This window comes from Falco peregrinus, chromosome 5 (genome assembly GCF_023634155.1).
Source record: "Falco peregrinus isolate bFalPer1 chromosome 5, bFalPer1.pri, whole genome shotgun sequence".
NCBI classification, from domain to species: domain Eukaryota; kingdom Metazoa; phylum Chordata; class Aves; order Falconiformes; family Falconidae; genus Falco; species Falco peregrinus.
The window spans coordinates 114,573,489-114,587,516 of record NC_073725.1 but is presented as its reverse complement, the minus strand read 5'-3'; the positions used below and the strand labels follow the sequence as shown (position 1 = coordinate 114,587,516).

Genomic DNA, 14,028 nt, shown 5'->3' with positions numbered 1-14,028 from the left:
GGGAGAGTCCTAAAACAAAAGCAGAAACTGGGATCACAAATGACCACATAGAAAGCTAAGGAAAAACATTCTCCATCGTGGATAAACCACATGTTAGAATAGTGATTGTCTTTTGAGTCTTTATTGCTTATCTCCAAAGCTTTCATTTCACATCACCTAAATTTTCTAAACCAATGCAAAAAGACAAATTACACACCTACCATCACCATTTCGATAGCCCAGAAGCACTGCAGGATAATTAACAGTTCTTCAGTTCTGGCAAAAGAAGTAGAACACACTTTATAGGACAGGGACAGCTAGGTGAAGCAATCTGCTGCTGAAGCCATAAATCTCTCTGAACATGACAACAACTGAGAATGCTATTTGAGCCTCACAGATGCAACATCATACACATGTACCACAGAGAGAAAAACAGCCCTCAAAGAAATAATATGGAAAGAAAAACTAAAATAAAGAGGTAAAAATGCACAGACTGAAAATCCTTTAACCCGCTCAGAAGATCACACCATTCAGACTTAAGTTTCAGTTTGGAGTCTACTCTGTGGTTAGCTAGTTCCCTTGGCTTTAGCCTTTCTGATCACTTAATATTTCTGAAGTCTCTTTTCTAGCCTGTAGCAACTGTCATCTGCCACTTCCAGGCCAGATCAGTACGTCCGCTTTCCTTTGCGCCATTTCCTCTGAAATTCCTGGTCTGCCTTAATACATAAGGCAGTAATTACCGAGTGAAACGGGGATACTAATAAACCAAGAAAGGGAAATAAATAAGAATTAAGCAAGCTAACAACCAAAAGATGGTCCAGCATCTGTACCAGTAGCTCAGAAACCCATCTTATTTTTTTTAAGTCTAACTCTGAAGGAGTATCAAAAAAGCGGCTAATAAAGGAGGAGGAGCAGGAGAACCTTGCTGCAGGACTGAAGAATAGGAAACTGCTTATTTCCCCACAGACAGATCAGTTTTGCAAATACTTGTGAGTGAAACTGTCAGTCACAGATGGACCCATTTAGGTACTCATCCAGCAGTGAAATCATCCACAAAACTCATGAAAATTCAAGGCAGAAAGACAGTATTTTTAGAGTAAAACATCCAACAACAAAAAAGGCTCACAAACTCTTGCTAAGAGTGTTACATCTTCACTTTCCCTCAGTTATCACCGTAACTGGAGCAGACCACTGAATATCAATATCCATTTAGCACTTTTTCTGTTTAACAAGGCTTGACAATTCTGGATTACTGGCCAGAACTAGGAAAAGGCAGCTTTCCAGAGATCTCATTCAAAAGGCTACTGTAACAGTCAAGGAAGAACCCAGCTGCAGTGGTGCTATTCTCAAATATATATATATTCTCAAAACCATAAACATTTACTGCAGCAATACCATGTACTAATAAGCTAGCTAAGTCAGCCTGATCATTTAATTTGAGGGTAATTTATGTAACAGATCAGTTGATTTTACAAGGTTTGGTTTGAGAAAGTGGGAGTAATATAGTTGTTTTGTTTCTACACTTAAATGAGAGAAGGAACTGAAAGGTATCTGTAGGCCAAATACCCCTGTTTGGTTCATTTTACAGACTCTCAGTCTTCTGCTTTTTAAATATCTGTCACAGAGTTATCAGTTGACATTTGTCAAAACTGCCATCATGGAACGTCAAAATTTAAAAGTAAAACGTGTCAGGCAGATATTTTTCTCCACAGTTCTTAACTTGTCTCAAGCACATTTTTTAAATTTTAAAATTTCATTCTGCATCACATGACTTCCAAGCAAGGCTTGCCCACCAAAAGTGCTCCTGTTTGAGTACTTACTACTTTCTGTATAGGTAAAAAACTGTACTCGTTGACCCATGTAGATCACATACAAAAATAGATAGATACATAAAGTCAAGGTGCAAGGACAGAGAGGGCAAACAGATGAATATCTGCTCTAAAAATCCAGACCAAAGAGATACCAGGTTAATGTTGATTCACATGGATTTACCCCCACACCACTTTAATGAAAAAGATCAAACAGCATCTTCTTTTAGCCAGAACGTGTTTTAGAATATCTGTGAGAAGTCCCAACAAGTTTAAAAGTTTATTTTCGATTTTTCAAAGCCCAAATCACAGAAACTAACTAGGCAAGCAGTGAATACCTATATAAGTGCGAGCATATGTATACACAGAAAACTCCTCTGTTCATTAGGAAACAAATTACTCTTGATGGCCTTAACAGACAAGTGTGCCAGAGAGATTCAGTCTTTATTCTGGAAAACCTCCACTCATTCTAGCTCAATGCTGGATGTCTCCGGAGACAAAAGCTGTATTTTGTAAGCCTAAGACTAGAACAACCTGGAGGAACAGCAGTGAATAGCTAGGGGTCAGAGCGCAAGTGGTTTAGTTTGTTTTGCTAAATATATATAGATTGAACTGAATTTGGGTTTATAAGTGTTGTTTATAGTAAAACCAAATCTCTCTTACTAAAGAAACTTGATTGTAACCACTCCTAAAAATTACTGTCTAGGATCTATACACCCCAGAAGTGATGACCATAAAAAGCAGTAATTACACAGTATCAACTAGTCACTCTTAGCCTGCAAATTGATCCCGGAGCAGCTTTGTTTGAATACTCCACAAGCTTTACAGAAAAGTTTTTAGCATACTTAAAATCTACCTGGGGCCACCTCCACTTGTAAGACAGGAAGCGTCCCCAGTCATGTTTGATGGATGATAGATACCTTATCTCTGCTTGGTACCTAGTGTTACAGCCTGGAACCAACAGCATCCAGACTGCATCTTCTTGTACAAATACACATCTCCACTTAAGTCAACACTTACCAGCGAGATTGCAAAACAGTGTCTTGATAGCTGCTAGTTAATCATTGTACAAAGCAAAATCAATTTCTGCTACAAACTATGTTTTGAGATTTGATAAAGAAGAAATGGATAAGCTTACTCAATGTGAACAAAAACAGCGGAAGCAAAAAAAACCAGAAACTACTACCTGAGCCACTGGGAAAGTAGAAACACTTTGAAAGGAACAGTAATTCCCCCTACTTTATTGCTTCTAAGGAATTCTACTCTTCACCCGTCCTAACAGTTCCTAAACTGAATCCATCCGATCTAGGGGCAGAAACAGTGACCTGCACTTTCGTAAGAATGCCAAAACTTCAGCTGCAACCTGGTAGCACATTGAGAGGACAGGACAGCAAAGCACATACACAAAACAGAACTACTGCTTTATGTTCAGAATTACAGTGAAATTGTAATAGCAACTATCTGCAAAGAATATTATTCTTTCCTGGGATCTGCTATCCAGTCTTCTGAACTAGAAACTGTAAGTTCTAACCTAGCAACAGGAAGATTCAGAGACAAAGGGTATCAGAAACCCAGCTTTCCACACAGTCTGGGAAAAAAACCCACCAATATATTACCTTCTGGCATTCTTTGGAAAAAGGTCAAGTCAGCTTTTCTCACAGGAGATACAAATATGTGATTTACTACAATGCAGACACCAAAGAGCAGAGAATAATGCATTTAAAATCTTTAGAGAATTGAAGTATAAGATCTTTGCCTGTTAAAAACAAACAAACAAAAACAACAACAAAAAAAAACCACCACCACCTGACACCCAAAAAGCTACAAATTTGTCTTTAATTCTCACTGTACTGTACTAAGTATCCTGCACTACTGTGTATTCTACCAACTGCACTGAGGGACACTTATTGCAGTTAACTCTTTTGTCAAGTTGCCAGAGATCGAATGGCTGATCTGAGAAGGAAAACCAACACATCCCAATGCAGACCTACAGGTTTCTTTAAAATTCTTAAAACATTTTGCTGTGTAGAAGTCCTGTGCAGTTTCACTGCATTGGTCAGAAGTTGTGCCACATTCAGAAATTGGTGACAAGTTATGCCCACATATGAGACTTGGAATTGAAAAAAGGAAAACCTCAAACACTACTGTCTTTACTGGATGTAGAGATATTTTTAAAAACCCAAGCAGAACAAAAAGAAAAGTTTCTGATCAAGATTGAAACGCTTAGGAAAATAAATAAACAAACTATAAATTATCATGTTGGTTTACAGTGCACAAAGTGACTGCTCACACAAGTTCCACACAGATAGTCTTAGTTTACATTGGCAGTAAAGTGATCTACTTCACATTAGGTGAGACCAAATGAGGCATTTGTACTTTATGGGTAATAAATGAACACCTGTAGCCTCTCACATGTAGATGGCTAACAGCTGCTGTTGAATAACCAAGTTAATGCTATACTTCTCACCTGATCTTCTTCTTCATCCTCTTCATCTTCTGCCAAACGCTGCCTGCCCACTTCATACAGTCTGCAAACTGTATCCATGTTCATGGCATCCATGCTCCCCTGATTCTGAAGAGGAGATGCCAACACAGCAGTTAGCCCCAGGAAATAAGCTCAACATTTGTATTCAATGCTATATCTGATCTCAATCACAAAACATTACCAAATCCTTCCCTCCTATCTACTAGCAGCAGTACAACTAGCACTAAAAAAAAAAAAAAAAAAAGTCTTTTTGGTTTCAAGGACCAGCCCAGGAGTGGTGCAAATATCTATTTTTTGCTTCTGTCATCCACAAGTTACACTCTTACTAGTAGACTTCACACCACCTTTACTGGATCCTTAACAAGCTTGGGGTTAGTTCTCACTAACCGCACACCACTTCCTTTCAAATTTGCCCTCCTATCATATTATTGAACCATATGCCTTGAGACAGTGCTAAAAGCCATCATATAGCAAGAGTTCCGGAAGACAGCAGTCTGACACCCCAGAAACCACTGCTGCCACATGCCCTGAAGTAACATTTCCAGTGACTTCTGTAAAAGAAACTTTTCATATCTTGGCCTCACAACCTTGACAACTCCAACTTCAGCAGTTAAACATGAAGCCTGCCCTACTACAAACTCTTGACTTGCTTTTTGCAGTCTGTAAAGATCAGTGATTCACAGATGTTTTGGTCAATATTTGGTTTTAAATTAGTCACTACATGCACATAGTCAGGAGGTTCAAGAAATTGGGTATTGACAATGTATTATTGGGCAAAGAAACAGACCCATTAGTTTAAGTTTACTTCTGCCCTAACAAACCAGAAGTTTCACTCAGTAATTTCTGCTTCAAATCCTTAGCTTCTGGGATTTTGCTCGGAAGACAAGTGAAAAAGGAACAACAAGAGTGATTCACAGAAAAGCTCCATGGGAAGCCCCAGGAAGACTGCATTTCCCAGTTATTTGATACAATGCACAAATTTTAATAGGAAATTATTGCTACAAATAGGAAAAAAATTCATTTCTCTTTATGCTTACGAGAAGAAAACCTCTGCACATTTTAAAAGGGGCAGTGTCTGAAGAAGAGACACAAACGTGTTTGGAAGTTTAAGGAATCAGAGGCAGAAAAACAAGACTGCTGTGGGTGCACAACAGAAAACTAACAGCATCTCTGCATCAAAACATCACCACTGCTTAGGACATGAATTGTGTCCTGTTCTACTGCTGACTCCCTCTGGTACCGTGGCTGAGTCCTTACAGCACACCTGTATGGACATAGGAACTCTAGAATCATCACTTCTGAAGGTTTTAAAAAAACAAACCAAAACAACAACAAAAAACCAACCAAGAAGCACTGCACTCAAACCACTGCTACAGAGACCAGAGTTCATTCTTAGCTCCTTTACCTCAATGACAGCCAAATAGCAGTCCTTGCTGTCTGTGCACAAGTCAAAGATATTCCGCTTTACATCTATGGTGGCTGGAAAACATCACAACACAAACTCAGTGGTTAATTGCATATTATTTATTGCTTGCTGACAGAAAAGATCTAACAATGTATGTCTAAAAGCAGGTAAAAAAATGTTGGGACAAGAAACAACAGCTGAAATAAAAGGGAAATCACCATTTATAACTAATTCAATCTGTAATAAAGAACAGAATGTTGGAGACTGTCATAAAAAATAGCCAGGTAAGATCTTAACCTGCTCTGCACAGTGTCTTCTCTCTTGATAATATGTTTATTTGCTTCTTTAAGCACAGTAAACAACAGATAATCTTCCAGGCTAAGTGGCAACCAAGGGACTGAGCTGTGAGCCACATCTCCTTTCAATAGCAAAAGCCACATTTGTTAAAGTCCACAGCAGCAACTAGCTTGGCTCCAGGACCTTTACAAGCTGGAGGCCAAATTGACAGCATTCTGAACTACCAGCATGGGGAAATGCTGTTGGGAAAAGGAAAACAAAATTAAAAAATAAAAATAAATAAATAAAAAAAAAAGGCCTTCCTGAAATGAGACCAATGACATCCTCGCCAAATGACCTACTATCTCAGATTATGCCCTACTTGGAAAGATGAAATGAAAATGAAGCCAGAACTGCTGGACAGTAGCAAGTAAAGCAATCACTCGCTGAACAGGATATGATCCTTGAACCTATGTCAGTGTTAAGCCCAAGTCTTGTGCTTCAATCAGAACAGGTCATAGCACAATTTGTTTTGTAAGCGAATGTTACTACACAAAACTTTCAATAAACCTTCAAACTTCCAGACCAAGCTGTTTGCTCCTCTCTTACCTATAGGTTTATAATCAGTTGCATTAAACGTCCTGAAAGAAGAGCCAAACGGACTTCTCATTCTCTCCTCCAGAAGGTCATCTTCATCATCTGCCTGCAACATAGCTGATACATGGGAAAATTATTCCACAAATCCACCTTCCATTCACCGCTATCATTAAACCAACTTAAGAACAAATCAGACTGACGTGAATTTTCTTTTTATTTAATAGCTCAGCAAGACCCACTTCATATCTACTTTCTCAGAGCTGCCTTTATTAATACTGCAGATCATTGCAACTTATTACAAACAAAAACATTTTCTCAAGCATCATCAGATCTGCCGTTATACGTATTTTCTTTTTCAATGGGTTGATTTTTAATCTCACAAATGAGTTGCCATCTTAGTGATGTTAGAGAACACTTTGCCAGCAACACACATAGCATAAACATCCTGAAAAAATTCCAGTTCACACATGCCAGCAAAGCCTGGCATTAGACAAGACCCTCTGAAGCTTCAAATTTCACTGAATAAGCATCTACTTATCTCAAACCAGAGGTGACTAAGGTGAGTAATACAAAACTGAGAAGTCCTACCTCCATACATAACTGTGCCAGTATAGTTGAACACCACACGACACTGATCCAGTGCAGGTACTGTGTGTAACAAATGGAAAGTTCGGAGGTCCCACTGGAAACATACAGGCTAAGGAGCAACAAACAATTTAAAGTTTCTACTTACTTTTCAACACAGTGGTAAACTGATTAATTCCATTGGAGAAACCTCACTGCCACCCTCTTGCAAATACAACAGAACCAGAGTCTGATTCGAGCACCACAATCCCTTCCACATGTCCAAAACAAAAAAGCTCTTACTCAAAATGTCATTCCCCGTCACGAGAAGTTACTGCAGCAGCTTCAAGGCTGATCTTGGTAAGAGATGGGAAGAGAACAGAGGTACCACAGAACATATTCCAAAAGAACCTCTCTCTTGCTTTCTCTCTTAAGTTATTATAAATGTTAAGTATTTCCTCTAGGCCCCATCAGACACAGAGTCTAGACTTAAATTAGCTAGCTGTTTGACAGTCCTTACTTACTTGAGTCACAGACGAAAACTGTTGTTACTATACATACCCTGTAACGCAGCAGACTTATTAATACAACTTCTGCAAACAGCTACTTGTTTATCAATACAAATTCTTTAGGCCCCAGCACATCCATTACCACAGTGGCCAAAGGATACAATTTCTGTGTTGACTATGACCTCTAGCCCATTGGGATGGAAAACACCACTGATGGTCATGTTGAATTTGTCAAACTTGTGGATGGCTTGTGCCGATCTGACATCCCAGAGGACACCATCATTTAGGACAAGGTCATCAGTAGGGTTAAAGGTGGCACAGTTCTTCTTGTAGTTGTTGGCAAGATCTGGGTTAAACAGAGTCAATAGCTTGTTGCCAGTCTGAATATCATAGATCTTTTAGATTAAAAAGAAAAAGAAAGATTAGTCACAATTTGTAATATACCTGTGCCTAAGATCACCCTATGTTCCCCCTTCTAGATTGTTTCTAGAATCACCCCGTTTCCCACTTTGCTTTTCCATTTCAACTGAGAGCGTTCCAAAGATAACCCTTCCTACCAGTCCTTTTTCACAGCTGGCACCAAGCCTCACCACATTTTGGCCAGTACTTTGCAATTCACTGACACATTTGAATACAAACAGGATTAGTTCCAAAGAAACTAACCCCATTATGGAAAGTGGGCTGCAAAGCTGTCGTCATTAGGTACCACTTAGCCAGAAACCGTTTCAGAAATGGAACTGCTTTCAGGAGCAGATGGTATTTACAAACATAAAAACTCCAAGCACACAGTGAGGAAAAAAAGCCAGGAACTACAGAAAAGGAGTTAAAATACCTGGCATTTATGTCGAAAGGCAACTTTCTGAGCTTTGCCTCAAACAACTCTCGGAAGATAAAAACATAAGAAGGGCTGTACTAGCACAAAAGGTTTATTACAGTCTTCTCTGATAAACTTGATCTGTAACATCCCTAAGAACCTAGCTCTCATTCAAACTTAAGAGAGGAAAAAATTCTCTAGAATTGGAAAACAAATCTGTTTACCAGATAAACACAATACGCAAACTGATCTGACTTCCAGATAAATCCAAGTTAAAAACTTGGCAGGAATGGATAGCTTGCTTAAACAAATCAGAGCAGTAAGTAAATTCATAAATAATTTGAGTAAGTTATGCTTCATGACAATTTTTCATGCAAATACTCTTTCAAAAGAGGCAATGCCTATAATGAACACAAATTAGCACTGAGAAGAAGCAGAAGCACTCTGAAGCCTGCGTCTGTCAAATTTGCAGGCATTCATACAAAACACTACAACACCATTCTCTGAAACTACATTGGTAAAATTAAATTACTCAAACACAAGCTGCAAATTGGGGAGGCAGGGGGAAGGACACTTAAGAAGGACATTTTTTGAAGGCCGTTTCCCACAGCTGTTGACTGAGCTACTGTTTACAGTGGAACTTTTTTAATTATTATTATTATTACTATTACTGAAAAAATAAGGCAAAGGAGGGAACTTAAGATGAAAAAACAGAAACAAAAGAACCCCTGAACAATCTCTCTCACATGAACAAAACAAAGCAGATTCTACAACTGCCCAGAATAGAACCACAGAGGCAACACACTGCACACTGCTTGTGCTACAGGCAGTTTGGAATGGTCCAGTTTATACCCTTAGACACAGGGAGAAGTTATTTGGCACTTTCAAAGCTTTCCTTTAAAGCCTCTTAGCTCATCAGTTACACAGAGCACCATAGCACCCAGATATGTTAATAAATGTCCTGTCAAGAATTATGTTCTTGTCACAGCTTCAGAACCGTGACCTTTACTGGTACTTACATGGGCAATGTCTCCTTTTGTGCCAATGACCCTATCCTGAGAGTGCTTGCTGAACTCCACATAGTGGTCATCAGGGAAGGAATGCCTGTAGACAAAGTCAGTAAAGAAGTCAAGGAACTGCAGACTCAAACTGCCTGTGTGAACCAAACACTACTATCCCAACACCTTCTGCAGAGGTTTCAACAGCGCGTGAAACTAAAAATGTAGAAAAAAATTTCCTTCACCATTGACCATGGCATATTACAATGCTGAAATCACCAAATGGGCTGGAAGGGACCTTAAAGATCACTTAGTTCCAGGTCCCCTGCCATGGGCAGGGACCCCTCCCCCCAGCCCAGGTCGCTCCCAGCCCCGTCCAGCCTGGCCCTGAGCCCTGCCAGGGTCGGGGCACCCACAGCTGCTCTGGGCAATGTGTTCCAGCACCTCGCCGCCCCCACAATAGTGAGGGTGCAAATACCACACCGGCATTTGCAGGAAAACATCTCTTACAGACACAGCCTTTACAGCAGATCAATGAAAAAAACACAGGCAGCAAATGCAAAGACTTGTCATCAACAGGGTCTGTCACAAACCTAACTGCACTAATAGGAGCGAGCGATGAATGGCATCATGAATGTTCAAACACATGTGCAGGCCTAAGGCACGTTCAACTTTTTATCTGAAGAATGCCCTCTAGCTGACTTAAAACAGGCCATACCAAAACTGCTGCTTACAACTAAGGCAGAAAACAGTCAAACCTTTTAAAAATGAAGAGCCTTCCACACATTTTTTAGGGGAAGGAACAAGTGTAAATACTGAAATCAATTTTCAACAGCTTTATACAGGTTTGAAAAACAGCTTATACCCAGGTCTGAAAACTTCACCATGCATATCACCACACTACTAAGAATCTGTAACTGGCTACAGAAAGATTGCAAAGATACTTTACAAACACGAGAATAAAAATGCAAACATATTTCTTTGTCTTCAGGACAACGGTGATTTTACTGATCTATCTTGCACTAAATAGGACTTTAGGTAGTTAGAATTTAGCATAGGTACCTGTACCCAATAAAATAGGGAAGATACTAAACATAAGAAAAGGGAGAACATTTCTTTTTTTCATGAGACATTGTGAGAGCTGTGCTGTATTATGGTTTGTTCTTAGGGTTTCTGCCTATATTGAATGGTTTTTCTAACTGCAGCATATCCCACAGCTGGATCAGAGTATACCTACTTCATATCAAAGACAGACTTCATCCCCCACAATGCAGAGAGAGGTTGGCTCCACGTAGCAGATGTCAGCAATAAAGATCCATCCTATATTTCCAGATGAAAGTGGAGGGGGAAGAAGGGAAAAGAATACCAGAGAAAACAGAGGTTATCATCTTATCCATACACTTTTAACTTACACTTACAAGATGAATTTAGGGGCTATAGCAGATTTTGTGCTTACTAAACTACTCCCGTGGGGACAAAGTCTAGGCATCTAATGCTATAACATAAAGAGCCCTTGGAAGACAAAGAATAATGTTACAGATATCAATGGAAATGATCTATGATGTTAATAGCAGATAAAATCAGGATAACCCATGCCTAAATTGTGATGCCCTGTGAGTGCAGGCCATTCTGCTTATAAATCTGTTACCTTTTTCTTTCTTCGGAGAATCATCCCCCTAAAGATTTCTTTCTCTAGCAAAGGGAGGTTGTAGAAACTCTGATATTTTATATCACATTTATCTTAAATAAAGTCAGTTTAAGCATTTTTCCACTTGTAGAGATATATATATTCATTACTTATGAAGGCACACAGCCACTGTGTATATTCTCTATTATCCTGGGAAGAAAATAAAAATTGTAGAACTCATAGAGAGAGTGTATGTAACTATTACAAGTACTTTAATGACAGGCATTGCAGGCCAGCCAGTAGGTGCATTTTAGATGTACATACCCAGACAGGCCCAAAACATACCAGGGCTTAGGCTGTGAAACTTCCAGAACTCAGAACAGGTTTTTGATTACTTACCCTGGATGGCTCAAGGTGCGTGATGGCAGAGTTATGGCAGTTGTAACTGGCCTCTTCCTGTCCACTGAACACATTATAGAGTTTCAACTGCCCAGTGCAAGTACCCAGCATTAAAAATCGTTCCCTTGCAGAAAACGCGCAACAGGTAAAGCCACTCTCATCCTCATTTGCTTCCCTGAACACAGAAATTGGACGGAACCTAGAAAAGGTAGAAATACAAGGGTCACCCGAAAGAGATGAGAGAAGCAAAACTGAAGTGCTGTGTGATGACACTAAATCCAGTCCTTGAAAAAAATCGTGTAGGTACCTTTCTTATAGCTTTCTTCTAGGACAAGCTAAGTGTCAATTGTAAGATTAGTGCTCAAGTGAGCATGTTACAACAGTGTTTGCAACGCTTCAGGGTTTGTTTTGCACTGTTAAGTACTTCTGTTACAGCACATCATTAAGTTGAAGCACTTGCAGGCTGCCTTCAAAGTTGGATTGATGGAAAACCTGTAATGCTGTCACCTGGGTAAGTACAGATAGTAAAAAATTTTCTAACAGTTGTGAAACTCAACACAAGAAGTCATGGCACATCAGCCAAATAACCTGTCACCATAATTTCCCAAGGTGATACTGGTTTCACTGTGAAGATGCTCTCATCTGTGTCATCTTTATAAACTTCACATCTTCCCATTTAACCTCAGCAAAGAAAGGCCACATAAAAAGGCTAGCAACTTCTGGTGCTGCAGATTCAGCTCCAAGAGCAAAATATGGATTCTGCTGTCCTGCATCTGTCAGCCAGCTATCCTCATGGCTACACTACACTCCTGTGTAAAACTGGTGTTACACAATTACCTTCCAAAGGATAAAAAAGAGCTATGAGCTTCATTTGTCAATGTTGCTAATGAATTAACATGACACTGAAAATAAGCGTGCTTTACGTACCAAGGGTCACTACTAAGGACAAGAGAAACAGAACTTCCAAAAATGCCTTTCAAGGCTCTCCCACTGGTCATTGTTTAATTAAAACACTTTTCTCTCCGAGAACATTCCTGTGGGACTGCAGAGCCTGAATCCAGGTAAGGCCTTTTGGCACACGGTACATCCTGAGAGGGATCAAGAAACATTTGTCTTCCTTACCTGCTAAATATAAGGTGTCTATCAAAGCAGCCACCATCCACCCCTCCGTACTTCGGAAAGGCTGCCCTGCGGGTCAGCCGTGAGGTAAAGTTAGTTGGCGCCTGGCGCCTCTGTTTTGGCTCAGGACACTGGTGGGGAGTAAAGAGAGAGAAAGGGGGACAGGTGGCAACAGGGTTCTTGCAGCGGGCATGCTGCTCCCTAAGGTACTCTGTGATTATACTGTCCAGCGTGGGTGGGGAAGGAAGGTGTCTGTCCAGCTGCTTTTTGATAGCTGGGCTCTGGCTGTAAGCGCCATGGTCCGATTTTTGTCGCAACACTCTAATTTTTCTGCCGTTGCAAGGAGATGGCCTCTCCCTGACAAAGCTAATCCTGCCAATCAGAGGAGAATTGCTGGCGTAAGAAGGGCCTGGAAGGGCAAGTGGACCTTGGGATGCAGACGGCCTTGCCTGAGCATGGACAGAGGTGGCAGTGGAACCTACAGAAGTGTGGCTACTCAAACGGGCTGAGATGCCGTTAGCTATGCGAGGAGTGCGAGGCAGGGTCACAGGAGAGGCAGCAGCCGCAACAGGGGTGAAGGCAGATGAATGAGATGCTGCAGTCATGGGTAGGTCGGCCTCTTTAGTAAGGACAGATGCAGTTTCTCCTAAGCCCTTAGAGATGAGATGGTTCCGAATCAGGAGCAGCAGCTCCTTCTCAGGAAACGTGATCCTTGACTGGGCCACCACATCTGCTTTCTGCAGCCGAGCCAGAGAGACATCTGTGCCAATCAGCAACGGCTTCCCCGAGACACGCTCTATCAGCTCAGCAGCGTATTTGCAGAACTTCACATGCTCGCTGCGCTTATCCTGAAGCACCGGCTCCTTCATCAGCTGCTGAATTTGACAGCTGCTGAAGAGGGGGAGCTTGCTGATAATCTGCCGGACAGTACTGCTGCGCGAGAGCCCCACCAAGGCTTTGCAGGCTAGTGCTCGAATCTGATCTGCATCTGTGATCGGCATCTTTATAGACAGCAATGACAGCAGCACTTTGATGCCGTTGTTGGACTGTACCACATTCCACATCTTAGCTAATGTGTGCTCACTGCTCTTGGGGACCTGAGGAAGCTTTCGCCGAGGAGTTCCAGAGATGAATTTGCCGATACTGGAGATTCGATTATCTGGACCGCATACACAATTGATGATGATCTGAAGGGCTGATTTCTGAATCTCAGCATCATGGATGAAAAATTCACCCTCAGCAACTCCAAGGATGATACTAATACCTAGTGAGGGAAAGAAATAGTTTCTTTAGTTCTCTAAAATGTAGCTTATGACTTCATCAGACAAGTTAGGAAGCCTTCAACAAATTTGAGAAAAATGTGTAATTCTCTTCATTCCGGGAATTTCTGCAGTTCTGCTAATTTAAGATGCATTCTACCTCCCTGGCAAAGTGTTTTCCTACACTGA

The 14,028-nt window shown here is 40.7% G+C and overlaps 1 protein-coding gene across 4 annotated transcripts in view; it reads right to left on the bottom strand.

The window, feature by feature from the left end:
• The window catches only part of DCAF1 (DDB1 and CUL4 associated factor 1), a 53,918-nt gene that overhangs the window by 13,371 nt on the left and 26,519 nt on the right, over window positions 1–14,028 (bottom strand). For 3 of the 4 annotated variants that reach the window (XM_055806353.1, XM_055806355.1, XM_055806356.1), the window contains exons 14-22: window positions 12,584–13,844; window positions 11,462–11,660; window positions 10,673–10,755; window positions 9,457–9,541; window positions 7,785–8,018; window positions 7,139–7,232; window positions 6,563–6,667; window positions 5,678–5,751; window positions 4,255–4,359 (exon numbers count right to left, since the gene is read on the bottom strand). In XM_055806353.1, the coding sequence (XP_055662328.1) occupies window positions 4,255–4,359; window positions 5,678–5,751; window positions 6,563–6,667; window positions 7,139–7,232; window positions 7,785–8,018; window positions 9,457–9,541; window positions 10,673–10,755; window positions 11,462–11,660; window positions 12,584–13,844 (2,240 nt within the window). Of the gene's footprint in view, window positions 1–3,403; window positions 3,470–4,254; window positions 4,360–5,677; window positions 5,752–6,562; window positions 6,668–7,138; window positions 7,233–7,784; window positions 8,019–9,456; window positions 9,542–10,672; window positions 10,756–11,461; window positions 11,661–12,583; window positions 13,845–14,028 lie in introns of all 4 variants that reach the window. The other variant, XR_008747511.1, reaches the window with a different exon arrangement.